Genomic DNA, 16,523 nt, shown 5'->3' with positions numbered 1-16,523 from the left:
GTTCCACCTCTGGAGCCAAGCGTATCTTCGAGGTGTCTTGTAATGCAATGCCACACTTTTGTGATGTCGGAGTAGTTGATTAGGGTACGTCGCAATTATAGACAATTGTGGCATTATGAAAAGGAATTGAGGAAAAGCAAAAAGATGGGGCCCACTTGTTCTGCATCGAGGAGCCAAAAGTATTGGGGTGCCATTGCTGATGAAATTGCATAATTGTTAAAACAATGAAGTTGACGCAATGCGTACACGTTTAAAAAGGTACCAGATTTGCCTGGAAACAACACGGCCTTAAGTTAAATGCAACCTTCGTCCAGCTGAGGGCAAACACCTCCGTCACACCAAGTGACTCCTTCATCTCTCTCATAACTAACTTGCCTTCCTTTTACTTTGCTTGTGTGTTTGCCTGTTTGGAAATGTTTGTGGTGACGGTGGTGTCGTCTTGTGATTTTGCTTTATTTTTCTCTCACATCCGCTTTGTTGTCATTTCTGCTGTTTTTACTTATCCTGTTTTCTTTTTTTTTTGGTGGGGTCCTTTCATTTTTTAAAGGTGAAGGATTTTGGGCTGAATAAAGTAATGTTAAAAGAAAAATTCTTACCGGTTTTTGAAAATTGACGCATAGATATGATTTTGCGGTGCCTGACACTTCACGTACAGCTGTGCTTAAAATAATCTCTAATCGATGTATATTTTTTTTTAGCAAACTCTGCTGGCACAATCCACTTGAATCTCTATTCTTTTCCCTAACCGAGCCTTGCGGGTCTTGTTCTTGGCACCGTGAGTGTGGATCTCAAACGACTTCCTGCCTCCCCCTACCCAATCCCCCACCCCTGCTGTGTTTCTCCAGTGCCCGCGGATGCTTGGCCGCTTCCCTGCGTGTGCGTGTGCGCGTGTCACTTGTGAATGTCTCCCGTTTCCATGGGATGATTTATCAAGCCCCGTGCCGCGTGAGCGATAACCCCCGCCACGTGCTGCCGGCACGTTTCTCGCGCAGCGTTTAGACATCTGGGATTCGAGATCAAGGTAGTCTAATTCATTAAAACTCGAGAGGCTTTTTTCTCTCAAACAACCGTGTGCACATTGTTGCTCTTCATTTTGCTTTTTGTGGCCGAAGAAGCTGTGTGCATTAAAGTGAATCCACTGGTTTGATTATTGCTGGTCGGCGGGCCCCCCAGTGTGTGTATAAATGTAAAAAAGAAATTTCTGTGAAGCCAGAAAGACAGCGACATTGTCCCATGGACACCTGACTGGTCTGCCTGCATGTGTGTGTTTTACTTTGTTCTTAAGAGCAGAGTGGTGTGTGTGGGCACGCGTGTGGTTTGTGTGTCGTGCAGCTCTGTGAATGTTAAGCCAGATTTTAAGTGACCACACATGTTCGCTCAGAAGCTTTTTGAATAAAAAAAGTAGAGAATCTTAGTTTAGATGATTCACTTTCAATAATGACCGCTCATCCATCTGGAATATTGCTGTAAGATTATAATTAGCTCGAATAGCTGTTAAGGTAGAAATATATCTTTAATTTTTTGCCTTTCTGTTTTGGTGTGTCTAACGGGGGTAGCGATTCCCCACACCACCACCTGTCTTTGGAAATTGGATTAATTGTTACGTATCAATTATTATTAACATTGCAGTCGTTGGTGAAAGTGGCAGCCCCTGGTGGCTGCATGGTAACGTCAACCCGTCACATGGCATCTATAACAACCAAAAATATATTTATTTTTACACATCCATTTCACTGTATATTATGGCGATAATGTTACTTGATAACAGCAAATCTACATGTAAAGCAAAATGGTTTAAATCGGAATTGTTTTGTCAGTTTCAAGCCGTTTGTTTGGAAAGACGGATGGCTGCCTGACATGCGTGCGCACGTACCTGTGGGTTGTGCATGTGACCGCTCCTAAATAGGACCCATTAACATCGACCAAATAATTTAAATGGTACGCTTTAATTATTTTGATTAGGTACGATACACCGAGCCCTGCTGTGTCTCTGAATTGTAAACTTAGCACAGGCAGTGAATCTCCATCATCAAAGACTGTCCATAATAGAGGTTAAATCGCGTAAATATTTACGCGATCCAACCCCGCGATCCAACCCAAAAACCTCTTAAGGATGATATTGGTCACGAAAGCCTTCGTGTTAAATCAAAGACTGTGGTGAAGGCACGCACCAAAAACAATCTCTCCATGATAAAGGTTTTGTTTTTGGGTTATATCGTGTAAATATAAATGTGTCGTTTGCCCATCACCCGACACACCCAATTAGAAATGTCTGTCATGTAAACAAAACGTTTACAAATTGTAAATTTGGGTTTCCTCTCCAACTGCGTTGTGCTGAAGTAGTAACGAATTGTCATGTTTAATTTACATGACAAATCTTATTTATTGGCTGTCGGGTGGTTGTGGGTTAACGGCACATTTATATTTATGCGTTCAACCCTTTTAAAAACATTTATGAACAATATTGGTCGCGAAATCCTACGTGTAAAATAATCTCTCCATCTTCGATCTTAACGTTATGTTATGAGAGGAAAAATATTTAGTCGGCTAATATTTCCAAGTGATTGCCACCAACTTGTGCTCTAAAAGGACTGTTTTCCAAAACGATAGCCTGCTGTCCTCCCATCATAAGCCAGTGTTGGCGACGCAGGTGGTGAGTTATTTTGGCTTTTACTTTATTACACCAACTAAAATGCAGTTGCTTAAATTTATTCAGAATAGCTGCCATGGCAATTTCGGGTGCGAGTGCCAATCTGGTTATTTTTTAGAAGTATTTGCATTTCACGGAGTAGTTAGCAGCGAGTCGTTTGCTCTGCGTATGTCGCTGTACCTGTGTGCGGATTTGCGCACACGCGCGCGTGCGTCATCCTGTGTTGTGAGCGATTTGCTTCCGCGTAAACCGTAAAATCTCCTGGTGCGTCACTCTACACGTGTGTGCCTGTGCGCCTTGTTGTCTGTGTACCTGTCCCCCCGTGACTGTCTGTGTGCCGTGACACTTGTGTGGCGTCTGCGTGTGCACATTTCGCTTCCTCTTGTGTCTGCGTTGTACTTTGGCGTCCCCGACCCTCTCCTCTGTTCACTGCCCACTTCCCTTCACTGTAACCCCAATGGGGGGGGGGGGGGGGTACAGCAGCGCTTGCGCGCTCGCAGAATCTCCCAAGGGGTGGGGGGGGGGGGTCCCTTGTGAAGTTTGGTCGAGTTTGCAAATTCAGGCACTCGGATGTGCAGTTTGTTTGCGGACTTTCTTTCCCTCCGTCCAAACGACCCGCCACCGCAAACAAACGAGCAAACTTTACTATACATATATTTATATTTGGTCAGCGTGTGTCTCTTTCTCTTGCAGACAATCCTGACAGCAAGAAAATGGCGCCACAAAGTGACCGTAAGTAGTACCCCCCCCTGTCCATTGGCATGTCACCCAGCGGATTTACTGGGTTCCTCAGCACCCTCGCCTCTCTGTTGGGCATCGTTGTCACCGTTGAGTCGTTGGTGCTCGTGAATCGTAATCATTTATGCGGCTCTTGCATTTCCGGATATTCCTTTACGAAGCTTTCACGTGATGGGGGTTGCGAAATTGTTGCCTAATTATTCAAAACCATTGGGTGGGAAAACAGAAAAAATTTTGCTTAAGGTTGGTGTCCAAAAATATATATCTTCTTTGAAATCTGATGTGGGAACGAACGGAGATGTCTGATCGTTTTTTTTTATATAAATGATTGGTTTTAATCGTCTTAAAGGGTCTTCCCCATGGAGTCATAGGGTAGATCTTGCCTAAATTGGCTGCCCCGAGCTAGTGGTGGAACTTCCCTATTTCTATGGTGGAGGAGGCCTGTCTCTTCGTAAGATAGCGACTGGTGGACTTCATACAAAGTTTAATGGACCTCGAAGGGGTGGTCGGGTATAGTCTGTCCTCAACCAGGATTTGCACTTGTGATCTTATTATTGCTCGTCGAACACTCTTCACCGCAGGGCATGGAATATATTGTATGGTTTAACCAATAATTTGCCTCTGCATATGGGAGATGCAAAGAGTGACTCGCGGTGTGTCCCCCAACTCTTGCGAAGGATGTCACGGGGTCTTTTGAGGCCACTGTTGACGTGTACAGGAAGCCTCATAAAAATTACGGGCAGCTGTTGGGATTAACGGTGAAATCGTGCGCCAATTTAGCCCATCTTGGGAGCGGTGGTTTTATGCGGCCATACAAATTTCAATTGTGCTCTTCTCTTAATCGTCAATAGTCACGGAGGTGTGAGGTGCGCGCGTCTCGCTGGAAAGCACACGGGTTTGAGTGGTAATGAAATATTTAGTGGCGTAATTATCCATACGCCTCATTTGTAGTAATGTGAAGAGGGGAAAAAGCGAATTATTTTTTTTACTTTTCACATTTGGGCGAGTGGGATTCCATTTTTGTCTTGATAGTTATATTGTAAAGTGGTGCATGGTTTGCTAGGGTTGTGAGTTCAAGGCACATGTGGTGTGGGCATGTATCGCACGTAATTGGCGTACGCTGAAGACAGGCAGGTAGGGAGTGGATATTTAAATGCGTTACATGGAGAATCTAGGAGCTAAAGGTGAAACGCAGGTTGTCGACACAAACGTTTCAGGAAAATCTTGAGTGTAAATAACGTCTTTTGTGTCATTCATAGAAGGCAAAAGTTATGTTTGGCGAATTGTCAGAGTTGAAGCGCTTAATCATGTAAAAAGTGCTTTTTAGCCCACCGGATTTCTCCATTTTATGTAAATATCATTCTGAAGTTCAAGAAGGAAGGATGTTGGAACGTATGGGAAAAGGACATGCAGTAGAAAACGGAAGCCACTGCTCACAACTTTGATGTGAGAAGGCGTCCACCTGACGATGTGACGAAGGAAGTGTTCGTTTGAATTCAAGGAAGGAAGCTTTAAACGAAAGACCTGCCCCTTAGGCAGACAAGATGGGTATGTAGGATTGTTTATAAATTCTCTGAAAGGAACATTCAGTCTATTGTGTGCTGCAGCCCTCCTTCCAGACTAACCCATTGCAGGAGCGTTTGCCGGTACGCCGCTTCCAGAGATACTGAGCCTCATGAGCAACATGAGGCTTGATAAACCAGTGGTACTCTTTATCCATTTGTAAATTATAGTTATCTGCTAATAATGCGAGATCTCGAGAATAGCATTGCCGCAGTGGGTCCATAGCTTAAAAAAGCTCAATATTTTTACTATTTCAGGAATTTGAAGAAGCTAAGGGTTTCATCATCATGGGACCTCCTTTGCTAGTACCAAAATATGAGAATCGGTTTTCCCCTTTTTTCTGGCAACAAACAGGTGTTAAGATAATAAAACACCAAACTGAAACCTTTTACAAGGAAATCATGTCTGCATTAACCACAATACTTGTGGTCAGAATGCAAACAAAAAACATACTCTAATACAGTGAGGGAAAAAAGTAATTGATCCCCTGCTGATTTAGTACGTTTGCCCACTGACAAATGATCAGTCTATAATTTTAATGGTAGGTTTATTTGAACAGTGAGAGACAGAATAACAACAACAAAATTCAGAAAAAAGCATGTCAAAAATGTTATAAATTGATTTGCATTTTAATGAGGGAAATAAGTATTTGACCCCTCTGCAAAACATGACAGTACTTGGTAGCAAAACCCTTGTTGGCAATCACAGAGGTCAGACTTTTCTTGTAGTTGGCCACCAGGTTTGCACACATCTCAGGAGGGATTTTGTCCCACTCCTATTTGCAGATCTTCTCCAAGTCATTATGGTTTCGAGGCTGACGTTTGGCAACTCGAACCTTCAGCTCCCACAGATTTTCTATGGGATTAAGGTCTGGAGACTGGCTAGGCCACTCCAGGACCTTAATGTGCTTCTTCTTGGCCGTGTGTTTTGGGTCATTGTCATGCTGGAATACCCATCCACGACCCATTTTCAATGCCCTGGCTGAGGGAAGGAGGTTCTCACCCAAGATTTGACGGTACATGGCCCCGTCCATCATCCCTTTGATGCGGTGAAGTTGTCCTGTCCCCTTAGCAGAAAAACACCCCCAAAGCATAATGTTTCCACCTCCATGTTTGACGGTGGGGATGGTGTTCTTGGTCATAGGCAGCATTCCTCCTCCAAACACGGCGAGTTGAGTTGATGCCAAAGAGCTCCATTTTGGTCTCATCTGACCACAACATTTTCACCCAGTTGTCCTCTGAATCATTCAGATGTTCATTGGCAAACTTCAGACGGGCATGTATATGTGCTTTCTTGAGCAGGGGGACCTTGCGGGCGCTGCAGGATTTCAGTCCTTCACGGCGTAGTGTGTTACCAATTGTTTTCTTGGTGACTATGGTCCCAGCTGCCTTCAGATCATTGACAAGATCCTCCCGTGTAGTTCTGGGCTGATTCCTCACCGTTCTCATGATCATTGCAACTCCACGAGGTGAGATCTTGCATGGAGCCCCAGGCCGAGGGAGATTGACAGTTCTTTTGTGTTTCTTTCATTTGCGAATAATCGCACCAACTGTTGTCACCTTCTCACCAAGCTGCTTGGCAATGGTCTTGTAGCCCATTCCAGCCTTGTGTAAGTCTACAATCTTGTCGCTGACATCCTTGGAGAGCTCTTTGGTTTTGGCTATGGTGGAGAGTTTGTGATCTGATTGATTGCTTCTGTAGACAGTTCTCTTTTATACAGGTAACAAGCTGAGATTAGGAGCACTCCCTTTAAGAGTGTGCTCCTAATCTCAGCTCGTTACCTGTATAAAGAGACACTTGGGAGCCAGAAATCTTTCTGTTTGAGAGGGGGTCAAATACTTATTTCCCTCATTAAAATGCAAATCAATTTATAACATTTTTGACATGTGTTTTTCTGGATTTTTTTGTTATTCTGTCTCTCTGTTCAAATACACCTACCATTAAAACTATAGACTGATCATTTCTTTGTCAGTGGGCAAACGTACAAAATCAGCAGGGGTTCAAATACTTTGTTCCCTCACTGTATATGCATTGTCTTTGAAACTGATTGGTCCACACCAGAGACAACTTTCTTCGTCTCAAATGGTGTTCGCCCAGAGGACGCCAAAAGGCATTTTTATATAATGCTCAAAGGTAATTTAATTCATTTGATCCGTCTTCCAAATTAGTGCTTAGAGTGTTGCGTAAGGGGGGAAAGGAAAATCTTGGTTTCCCCTGAAGAGCCGCCTTGTCCAAGTGAGCTTCTGCGATATTTCATTTGTATGCATACGCAATCCAGACACTATGCATGGAAGCATGCGCGAACATAGATTGCCGGCGGGGTGTACACAGGACATGCGAGGCACATAGGCATATAGATGGTGTGTTGCTGTCCATAGGCACGTCATGATTGTAAGTGGAATCCTTTAAATTTCGATTTAAAGCTTTCGTGACTGCAAGGATTCATCTTCTTTGGTTCTTTCGGTAAAGTCACGTGACTTTACCGAAAGAACCAAAGAAGATGGAATCCTTTAATTATAGGTCGTTAAATACTGTGTTCCAGAGACAAATGCGTGTTGGAAAGGGTTACAGGACACACACATACGCATGGTTTTCCTTATTTATCATTGGGTGGGGAGGTGGTAGCTTAAGTAGCTGTAGGGGTGGCATCTACCCATTGCGTAAAGCATAAATGGAGGGATAAACATTGATTCCCGTGCGGATCCGGTGGTTGCGCCTTGCGCTTAATTGCCGTGAATCAAGTTCGGGCACCACCCCGTAGCGCTGACTTAGTTCCACTATCGATTATTATCAGTTCTCGCGCTCGCAGCATGTGTATAAGATTGTTACTCGCGAGACTCCATTCTATGCGATTCATGCAAATGACACGCGAATGTTTACGTTTCTGATGAGGAATCGCGACGAGGAATCCCACTCGCCGCGAAGTGGGAGGTGGTGGGGGTCAGTCGTGGGGAGAAAATGCAAACTCCAAATATACAAGCGTCAGGGTTGGGATCAAACCCACGACCTCCTGTACGCCAGGCGAGGTAGTTCACATCTCACCGTGGCACTTCTATATAAGCACATCATCCCACTGGGAGCAATGCCAGATGTATCGGATGTTGCCCATTGCCCCAAACCATCGTGATGTAAGGGTGTTGCCTATATGAGAAATGTGTTTATCCACCACCCACTGTACTTTTATATCTCTGTCTTTTGTAATGGTTACGAGACGATGTCAGAGACTTGAGCCGCGTCCTCATTGCTTGTTCGAACAGGGCAGACGGCTTTCTGAATCTGAGCAACGGGCGGCAGCAAGCGTTACTGCGAGAGATATTGGAGCATTTCGACATTGTATAGCAGGGTGATGTGACCGCTTCCTGTTTATATATGTGGGCCTTTTACATTTTCCACGCAGGGCAACGAAGCAGGGATGTGGCAATATGTCGGTTGCTTTTCCCGCGCGCATTACGTGCCATTGAATCGTTACAGTCCATGGGATCTTGTTTGCTTGGCAGCATAGAAATGATTAAACAATGATCGACTTCATCCTTTTCTCGGCAATAATACACCAGGTGTTAAGATGTTCAGACATTGCAAGGCATCAAGTCTGCATTTACCACACATGCTTGTGGTAAAAAAAAAACATGCAAACAAACATGCTCCGCTCCTCCGATTAGCACAGTTGGCTATTTTACGGTGCGAAAGAAGTTCTACATGCATGCACTGATAAAAGCAATCTTTAAAACTTATTGGCGGAGAGCCTTCCTTGTGGCCTTGTCTCACTAGTTGTTCGACCACTTTGCGCAGATCTCTTGCGCCGCAGTGTTTGATACAACAGACATGCACACAATTATGGCAGTAGAGCAGCACGGTTACTCTTTGCCGATGAGCCTTTGTGAAGCTGAAACCGCAGCACAGATTCTGTGTACAATGCAACTCACGTGATCCGATTCCTTTGAAAGCCGTTGAATTTGATGATTAGAATCTTCAACTTTTTGTCATTCCACTGTGAGATGAAGGCTACCCCTCCCCCCTACCCTGCCGTGTTGGTCATTCGAGGTTGTTTGACCGTACTTCACCACTCCGGTCAGTGTGTGTTGGTAAAAAGGGTGGCTTAGGACCGGTTCAGTTATCATTCTCCTATGTTAGCCGTGGCTTGGAATCAAACTCGGGTTACCAGGTTTATAGAGCATTGCATGAACCACTACTCCACCACTGTTTATAAATCCAAACTCTTGGCAGAGGTTCTGCATACAGGGCAGCTATAAAATATTAATTATCTGTGTTTGAAAACCATTGTATCGCTTGACATGCACTCATCATTAGAGAGATTAGCATAGGCTATCGTCAATATTAACATATTGTCAAGTGCGCACCCTTTCTAAAGGAAGATGCAACCCTGAAGCAAACATTTCTGTGCAGATGCGTATCTGTGTTGTTGTCCTGGGCTGTCCCACATTCGCTGCTTTAATGGGAAAAAAATACTTCAAAGTCCAACGCCTGTAGAGCCCGAACGCTCCTTAGGGTCACTTTGAAGTATTTTTTTCCCCTCCATTTCGAACAAAGCTTCAGGCTTGTATCGGACAGTCCTCGCATCCACCTCCTTGATGTCTGTCCATGAAATAAGCACTGTTTGGCCTTTGGGTTGCATCTTTACGTATGCCAGGGATTTCGTTGTGTTCCGAATGTAGTTTATCACTAAGTATGTTACATCGTACAATTAATCATCATCAGCCTCGATTTGCCGACTGCTAGATGAATAACTTACTACCCAAGCTGTCGCCGTCCCTCGCCGATCATAAGATGCAACAATACATATAGCTCTTGCACACCAGCTAATCTCTGGTGGACGTCTCGGTAGTGTGCTTCTCCACTGGCTGCTTTTCTGCCACCGGGCCACCCTTACGACGTATCCTGCCCCAAGCCTACATACTTTCTTACAAGTCAACAGCAGTGCCTGTAGAATGAGTTTTTCTCCCATCCATTTGTTCCCCTTTTTTGTGTCTCATTGTAATTCCAAGCATGGATCTCTACTTTGTTCCTTTGTGCATTTTTCAGCTTCTGTGCCATTTTCTTTGTCAGTATCCATGTTTCTGATCTGTCTCGTAAGGACTTGAAATTTCATTTTTTCTCGTATTTTTCTTGAGCCCAACTTTGTACCCTTGGTTTTTTTTTCAGTTTTCTGTAATTAATTCGTATTGGTTGTGTTGACTGCCATCGGCAAATATTTAATCGGTAATGTTTCTACTTATTCTTTTGATCATTTCACCAATGCAATTTTAGTGACATTACGTCGCCGTGAGTTACTTGAACGACAGGTTATCTTCGTGTCTTACTGGTCTCTCCCTTCGATGTATATTTTCTTACTTTAAAACGTTACTTTGGAGTGATGCAGACTTTTTCGGGAACACTGATACCATCAAACGCTTGTGCCACATGGGGAGTATCGAGCCACCAAGACCCTGATTAATGCTGCCACGCATCCTCTGTAGTATGGATTCTAAAGGTATTCCTTTGTCATGGAAGAGTCGAATTCATGCTTGGCTTCAGATTGAAGAGACCCAATTAAATAGGATTTTTTGTTGTTGATTTTGCGCTGTCAGTGGTGCACACATACCAACAAATAATAAACAACACATTCGTCAAGAACAGTGCCTTAAGAGGAATGAGCAGTCACAGGTGACAGTGTTTGGCAGTGGCCCTTCACAGCACCTCTGCTGTGCAGAATGGCCATTGCAAGAAATGTCACCAATTATGTTTTTTCTTCTTGAGTAACGTTCCATTTTGCTGTTGTTTCCCTCTGCATATACAGAATGTACAAGCTTACCGCTTGATAAACATTTCAGTGGCTGTTGACGGATTGTGTATGGTATGTTGTGTATTTTAGGCAATTTTCTTTGCCTGTTTTTCTATATCTGACCTAGCTTCTTGGGTTTCTGGCCATTACACTTCTGGGTTAGTGTCTTATATTGCGAAATGTTATTTTACGCTCGTCTTGACAAACACATTTTTACAAAGTCCTCTGTCATAACCTTCAGCGCTCCCAACTCCCCATGTCGGAATGTGTCTACTACGCATTGTGCATGAACGTTACTGCTGTGCCGCCCAGTCGGCAAAGATGCGGTTGGTTGGCCCAGCCCATCATCACCCCCTTGCACGTAAATGAGTCTTATTTTGTTTTTCCAGTGGAGTTACTAGGCCCTGCGATGTGAATCTGGGTTTTCATTACTAGCGCGGTGGGGCATATGGAAATTGGCATCGTTTCACGCTCATTTGAGCAGGGAAACATTAATACTTTTTTTTTTATTCGGTACGTGACCCTCGCTGTTTCGTTGTACCGTTTGCGTCGCGCACGTGCGAGAATTTCTGCGTGTACACCCGCGCCTCAAGTTACAACACGTTCCGTGCCTGGTCTCACGGTGACTGTGAATGTTCTGTCCCCGTCTATGTTAAAATGTCCAATCCCTTGTTGGATGCACTATATGTGGTTAATACCCAGGGCTTTACGCGCTTATTTTTAGACCCAAACAAACTCATTAAGCTGCTGTGAGCCAAGCCGCGTCGCTCCACTTACAGTAATTTTAACCGCAGAATAAATGGCCTTGATAGAGGTAGCCGACCTAATTACGTTTTAATGCTGAACTTCAATGTTTTGTCAGTCAATTTCAACCATCTTTGTGCCCGTCTAAACTTGTCTAATTTCAAAGCAGCACGTTGGCAGCAGCTGGATATTTAATATATTTATCTTTGAGTTCGTTAGAAGGACTCTCACCAGCACTAAGCTGCTATTATGTATTGTTGCTGCTGTGCCATTTTATGTAAATACTTACATATTTCGTGAAATGCGTTATTTGCTAATTTAGCGACGTTTTCGTAGATCTTAATCGCCGCTTGTGATAATTTTTTAAAGAGAAATATGTTTAGACAGTACTGTGTGTGTACACCGATGAACTCTACGGTGGTATTTAATAGGGTGACATGCGTTTGAGCTCTTAACACTTGCATATTTATGCCTGCAGTGTGTAATCAAGCTGTATTTATACCAAAATGTGGATTTGCGTGGGGTTTTATGACCCAAAATCTGCCGGGGTAATGCGTAATAATAATTTTGGGCACATTTTCCGTATAGTTTTCTCTCATTATTTGCGAGGGATATGTTCCGGAGCTGCTCGTGAATCGCAAATTTCGCGGATAATGACATTGGCCAACGAATATTGTCCTCGCAACGTCTGCAAATGCTTCTAAAGCCTTGAAGTTTCGCTCTCGTCACTTTCTCTCGATGCAGTCGTACAGTGTTCCAGATGCGATTCGTGTACAGCCAAAATTGCGGATAGGAAGTTCGTGAATAACGAAGGAATAGTGTAACTGCAAGTTATCACTTGGCTCGGCTGTCATTCGACAGCTGTTGGCTAATGCGGTCTTCATTATACTCAAGGAAACAATGCCTCTTATTTTCTTGGGGGGGGATGCTGTAGATGGAGGAATTAATCGTTTGTTGTGGCACACTGGTGCATGTCTGTCCACGCGTCTCAAGCACCCTCTTGTGGTAACATTGTTTACAACCCGACGACGTATTCAGGGCTATACTTGGTTCCGCGAGGTTGCTGCCATCCATTGTATTTATGCTTTGTCACCTGTGACTATAGGAATTAAATACATTTTCTTTTGTGTGTCTGCCATGAAAATAATATACTTTTTGTTTTGTTTTGACCTTCACTTTAACCAACCACATTCATTTAAATGAACCCTGGACTGGTTATGCCTTTGGTCATCAGCTTTTTTTTTACGTACTGCTGGTTTAATATGTTATTGCTGAGAGCGCTCCCTCTGAGCAATGGGGATCCTCTTGGCAAAAACATTAAATTATCCTTATGGCGGTACTCCGGGTTACCAAATAATACAAAATGGGCCGAGGCAATTAAATATTTTATTTCTGGGACACTATTTTTTTCCAGAGGTGTACTTAACTCCGCAACTTGGGTACCAATCGGTCCGAAGTCAGTGCTACTCCGCGATGTCGAAACCGAGCGAGGACGATTGCGCTGAAACCCTTAACGCTCGCACGCACCGTAGCGGTGCATCGTGTACAGCTCGTCGAGATGAGTTGATTGCCGCGTCGCCAACCATCGGCAGACTAAAAATTACTGCATCACGGACATTATTCAAGAACCGCGGTACTATGGTACCCCAGGGTACTGCCATAAGGTTCATCTGCTCTGTAAACTCATTATGCACTGCAATGGAGTATTTTGTATAATTAATTACATTGACACCCAATCTGTATCTCAACATACACAAGTTTCTCATTCTGGTGCTCCATTGTCCTTCCAATATGATGCATTTTGAATTAAGACACTCTTGTCCTGGCGGGTTAAATCAAGATCTAAAGAAGAAGGCTAAACCATACATTTTATATCAAAGCTCTCATATGAGCACTGCATGTATGTTTAGCAATGTTGTGAATGTCATGAGCATATATTCAATTTTTTTATTATGTACAGTGAGGGAAAAAGCATTTGATCCCCTGCTGATTTTGTATGTTTGCCCACTGACAAAGAAATGATCAGTCTATAATTTTAATGGTCGGTTTATTTGAACAGTGCGAGACAGAATAACAACAACAAAAATCCAGAAAAACGAATGTCAAAAATGTTACAAATTGATTTGCATTTTAATGAGGGAAATAAGTATTTGACCCCTCTGCAAAACATGACTTAGTACTTGATGGCAAAACCCTTGTTGGCAATCACAGAGGTCAGACGTTTCTTGTAGTTGGCCACCAGGTTTGCACACATCTCAGGAGGGATTTTGTCCCACGCCTCAGATCTTCTCCAAGTCATTCAGGTTTCGAGGCTGACGTTTGGCAACTCGAACCTTCAGCTTCCTGCACAGATTTTCTATGGGATTAAGGTCTGGAGACTGGCTAGGCCACTCCAGGACCTTAATGTGCTTCTTCTTGAGCCACTCCTTTGTTGCCTCGGCCGTGTGTTTTGGGTCATTGTCGTGCTGAAATACCCATCCACGACCCATTTTCAATGCCCTGGCTGAGGGAAGGAGGTTCTCACCCAAGATTTGACGGTACATGGCCCCGTCCATCGTCCCTTTGATGCGGTGAAGTTGTCCTGTCCCCTTAACAAAAAAACACCCCCAAAGTATAATGTTTCCACCTTCATGTTTGACGGTGGGGATGGTGTTCTTGGTCATAGGCAGCATTCCCCCTCCTCCAAACACGGCGAGTTGAGTTGATGCCAAAGAGCTCCATTTTAGTCTCATCTGACCACAACACTTTCACCCAGTTGTCCTCTGAATCATTCAGATGTTCATTGGCAAACTTCAGACGGGCATGTATATGTGCTTTCTTGAGCAGTTAGACCTTGCGGGAGCTGCAGGATTTCAGTCCTTCACGGCGTAGTGTTACCAATTGTTTTCTTGGTGACTATGGTCCCAGCTGCCTTGAGATCATTGACAAGATCCCTGCCGTGTAGTTCTGGGCTGATTCCTCACCATTCTCATGATCATTGCAACTCCACGAGGTGAGATCTTGCATGGAGCCCTAGGCCGAGGGAGATTGACAGTTCTTGTGTTTCTTCCACTTGCAAATAATCGCACCAACTGTTGTCACCTTCTCACCAAGCTGCTTGGCAATGGTCTTGTAACCCATTCCAGCCTTGTGTAGGTCTACAATCTTGTCCCTGACATCCTTGGAGAGCTCTTTGGTCTTGGCCATGGTGGAGAGTTTGGAATCTGATTGATTGATTGCTTCTGTGGACAGGTGCCTTATATTCACGTAACAAGCTGAGATTAGGAGCACTCCCTTTAAGAGTGTGCTCCTAATCTCAGCTTGTTACCTGTATAAAGAGACACCTGGGAGCCAGAAATCTTTCTGATTGAGAGGGGGTCAAATACTTATTTCCCTCATTAAAATGCAAATCAATTTATAACATTGACATGCGTTTTTCTTGTTATTATTCTGTCTCTCACTGTTCGATCATTTCTTTGTCAGTGGGCAAACGTACAAAATCAGCAGGGGATCAAATACTTTGTTCCCCTCACTGTATATAAGTTACATACAGTTCTCATGCTCGGTATCAAAGAGCAGTCTACACCCATGTACCACCACTTATTAAATCAACCCACAAATCTAACCACAGTGTTACATGCATTCAAACCCTAAACACATTGCTTGTCTTAAATTCTATCTATAGTGAAAATAGAGATTGAAGTTGTAACAGTAACACTGGTTGGTGTTCGTCAGCCACGTATTGAACTTGTCTTGCATAGGATGTGAATGTGTCGATGTTAAGTAAAGGTGCCACCTAAGCATTGACTGGGCATGTCTTAGTGAATTGCGATGTGTGATGCCGGTGAATTAATGCCACCATGTGGATTGTGTTGTGTGTTTTCTCTCTCGTCAGCAATTGGTGCTCAGTTGGCAGCGATACAACAGCAGCAGAGGTGTGTGGAACTCGTGCATCCAACAGCACAGTCAGCCTGTCCATTTCCATTTGCACTTCATGGGCAATCCACGACTTGGAAAAGTCGTGAAAAAGCAGAAAAAATATACTTTTGAAATCATGGCCGTGGCTGACATGCAGGAGAGTCACTGCCATAGTGCCCCCCTAGTGATGTCGCCGCCGCATGTCAGGCCTATAACCTTTACGATATGACGATATGGAAGCTGAAATACCCACAATGTTGCAATGCAAGCCGGTAGCCGCCTCCGTGTGAACCTGTGTAGCCTGGCGCATGGAGGGGGGGGATTTTAAAACCGTAATGGCAGCGGGTCTGTCCTGTGGCCAAGAGCTCGGAATTGAGTGGTGAATCGAGTTTAGTTTTTTCAGAAGAAAATTTTGACTGGTTCTTTTGCCGTGGATCATGACTTGTATTGATAACGACCAAATCACCCGGAATACACCCTATCTCGTGAGACCTCGGAAGCTAAGCAGGTTTGATCATGTATAGTGCTTGGATGGGTTACCATGTTCAAGAACAGGTGTTGTAGATAATGTGACAAGGAGAGGGCAGCAAAATCAATTGGTTCTCTACTCCACTTGGTTATTTTACAACTTTGTTGGTTTATTAATTTCAAAATAATGCATTTGTGCTGTAAACCCCAACGCAAAAGTAATATACTTGTCATGACGAAGGATGTTGGTAGCACAGCGGCATGCTTTGCTAACTCTGTAAAACTTCCAGGGCAGCTGCTGTGGGAATTGTGCTTCCCTTGTCTGACCCAGCAGTGAGCACCATGGATCGTGATGCATTGTTAATTTTGTGGGCATTTATTTATTCATAGTTTCGTGGATGAAAACAGTCGCACGTTTAGTGCTTTCGCAGTTATTCAAATGATGGTGCGAGAGGCGCCCAATTTACCCCTTCCCCCCACCCCCCACCACCACAAATTTTCCCAAGTCATCCAATCGGTAAACAATACACGTATAACCAATTACCATTATTGGTCCGACTAAATTATTTTCGTCATTAAGACTCACGAATTTCATTTCTTCAAACTCTGGGCAGAATTTCTTTTTATGGGTAGCTGTATTTCTCATCATGCTCGCTGATCTGTGTCCACTCATGGTCACTGTTG

General features: G+C 43.8%; 1 protein-coding gene across 22 annotated transcripts in view; it reads left to right on the top strand.

Moving 5' to 3' along the window:
* The window catches only part of LOC116938997 (far upstream element-binding protein 1-like), a 67,261-nt gene that overhangs the window by 24,756 nt on the left and 25,982 nt on the right, over positions 1–16,523 (top strand). For 16 of the 22 annotated variants that reach the window (XM_032946824.2, XM_032946820.2, XM_032946812.2 and 13 more), the window contains 2 exons: positions 3,344–3,382; positions 15,349–15,388. In XM_032946824.2, coding sequence (XP_032802715.1) covers positions 3,344–3,382; positions 15,349–15,388 — 79 coding nt within the window. The remainder of the gene's footprint in view (positions 1–3,343; positions 3,383–15,348; positions 15,389–16,523) is intronic. The other 6 variants (XM_032946826.2, XM_032946816.2, XM_032946815.2 and 3 more) reach the window with 1 other exon arrangement.

This window comes from Petromyzon marinus, chromosome 5, assembly GCF_048934315.1.
Source record: "Petromyzon marinus isolate PM22_M1 ecotype Great Lakes invasive population chromosome 5, UKy_Petmar_22M1.pri1.0, whole genome shotgun sequence".
In the NCBI taxonomy this organism is placed as follows: domain Eukaryota; kingdom Metazoa; phylum Chordata; class Hyperoartia; order Petromyzontiformes; family Petromyzontidae; genus Petromyzon; species Petromyzon marinus.
The sequence above is the reverse complement of the archived record's forward strand: the minus strand, read 5'-3'. Positions and strand labels throughout refer to the sequence as shown.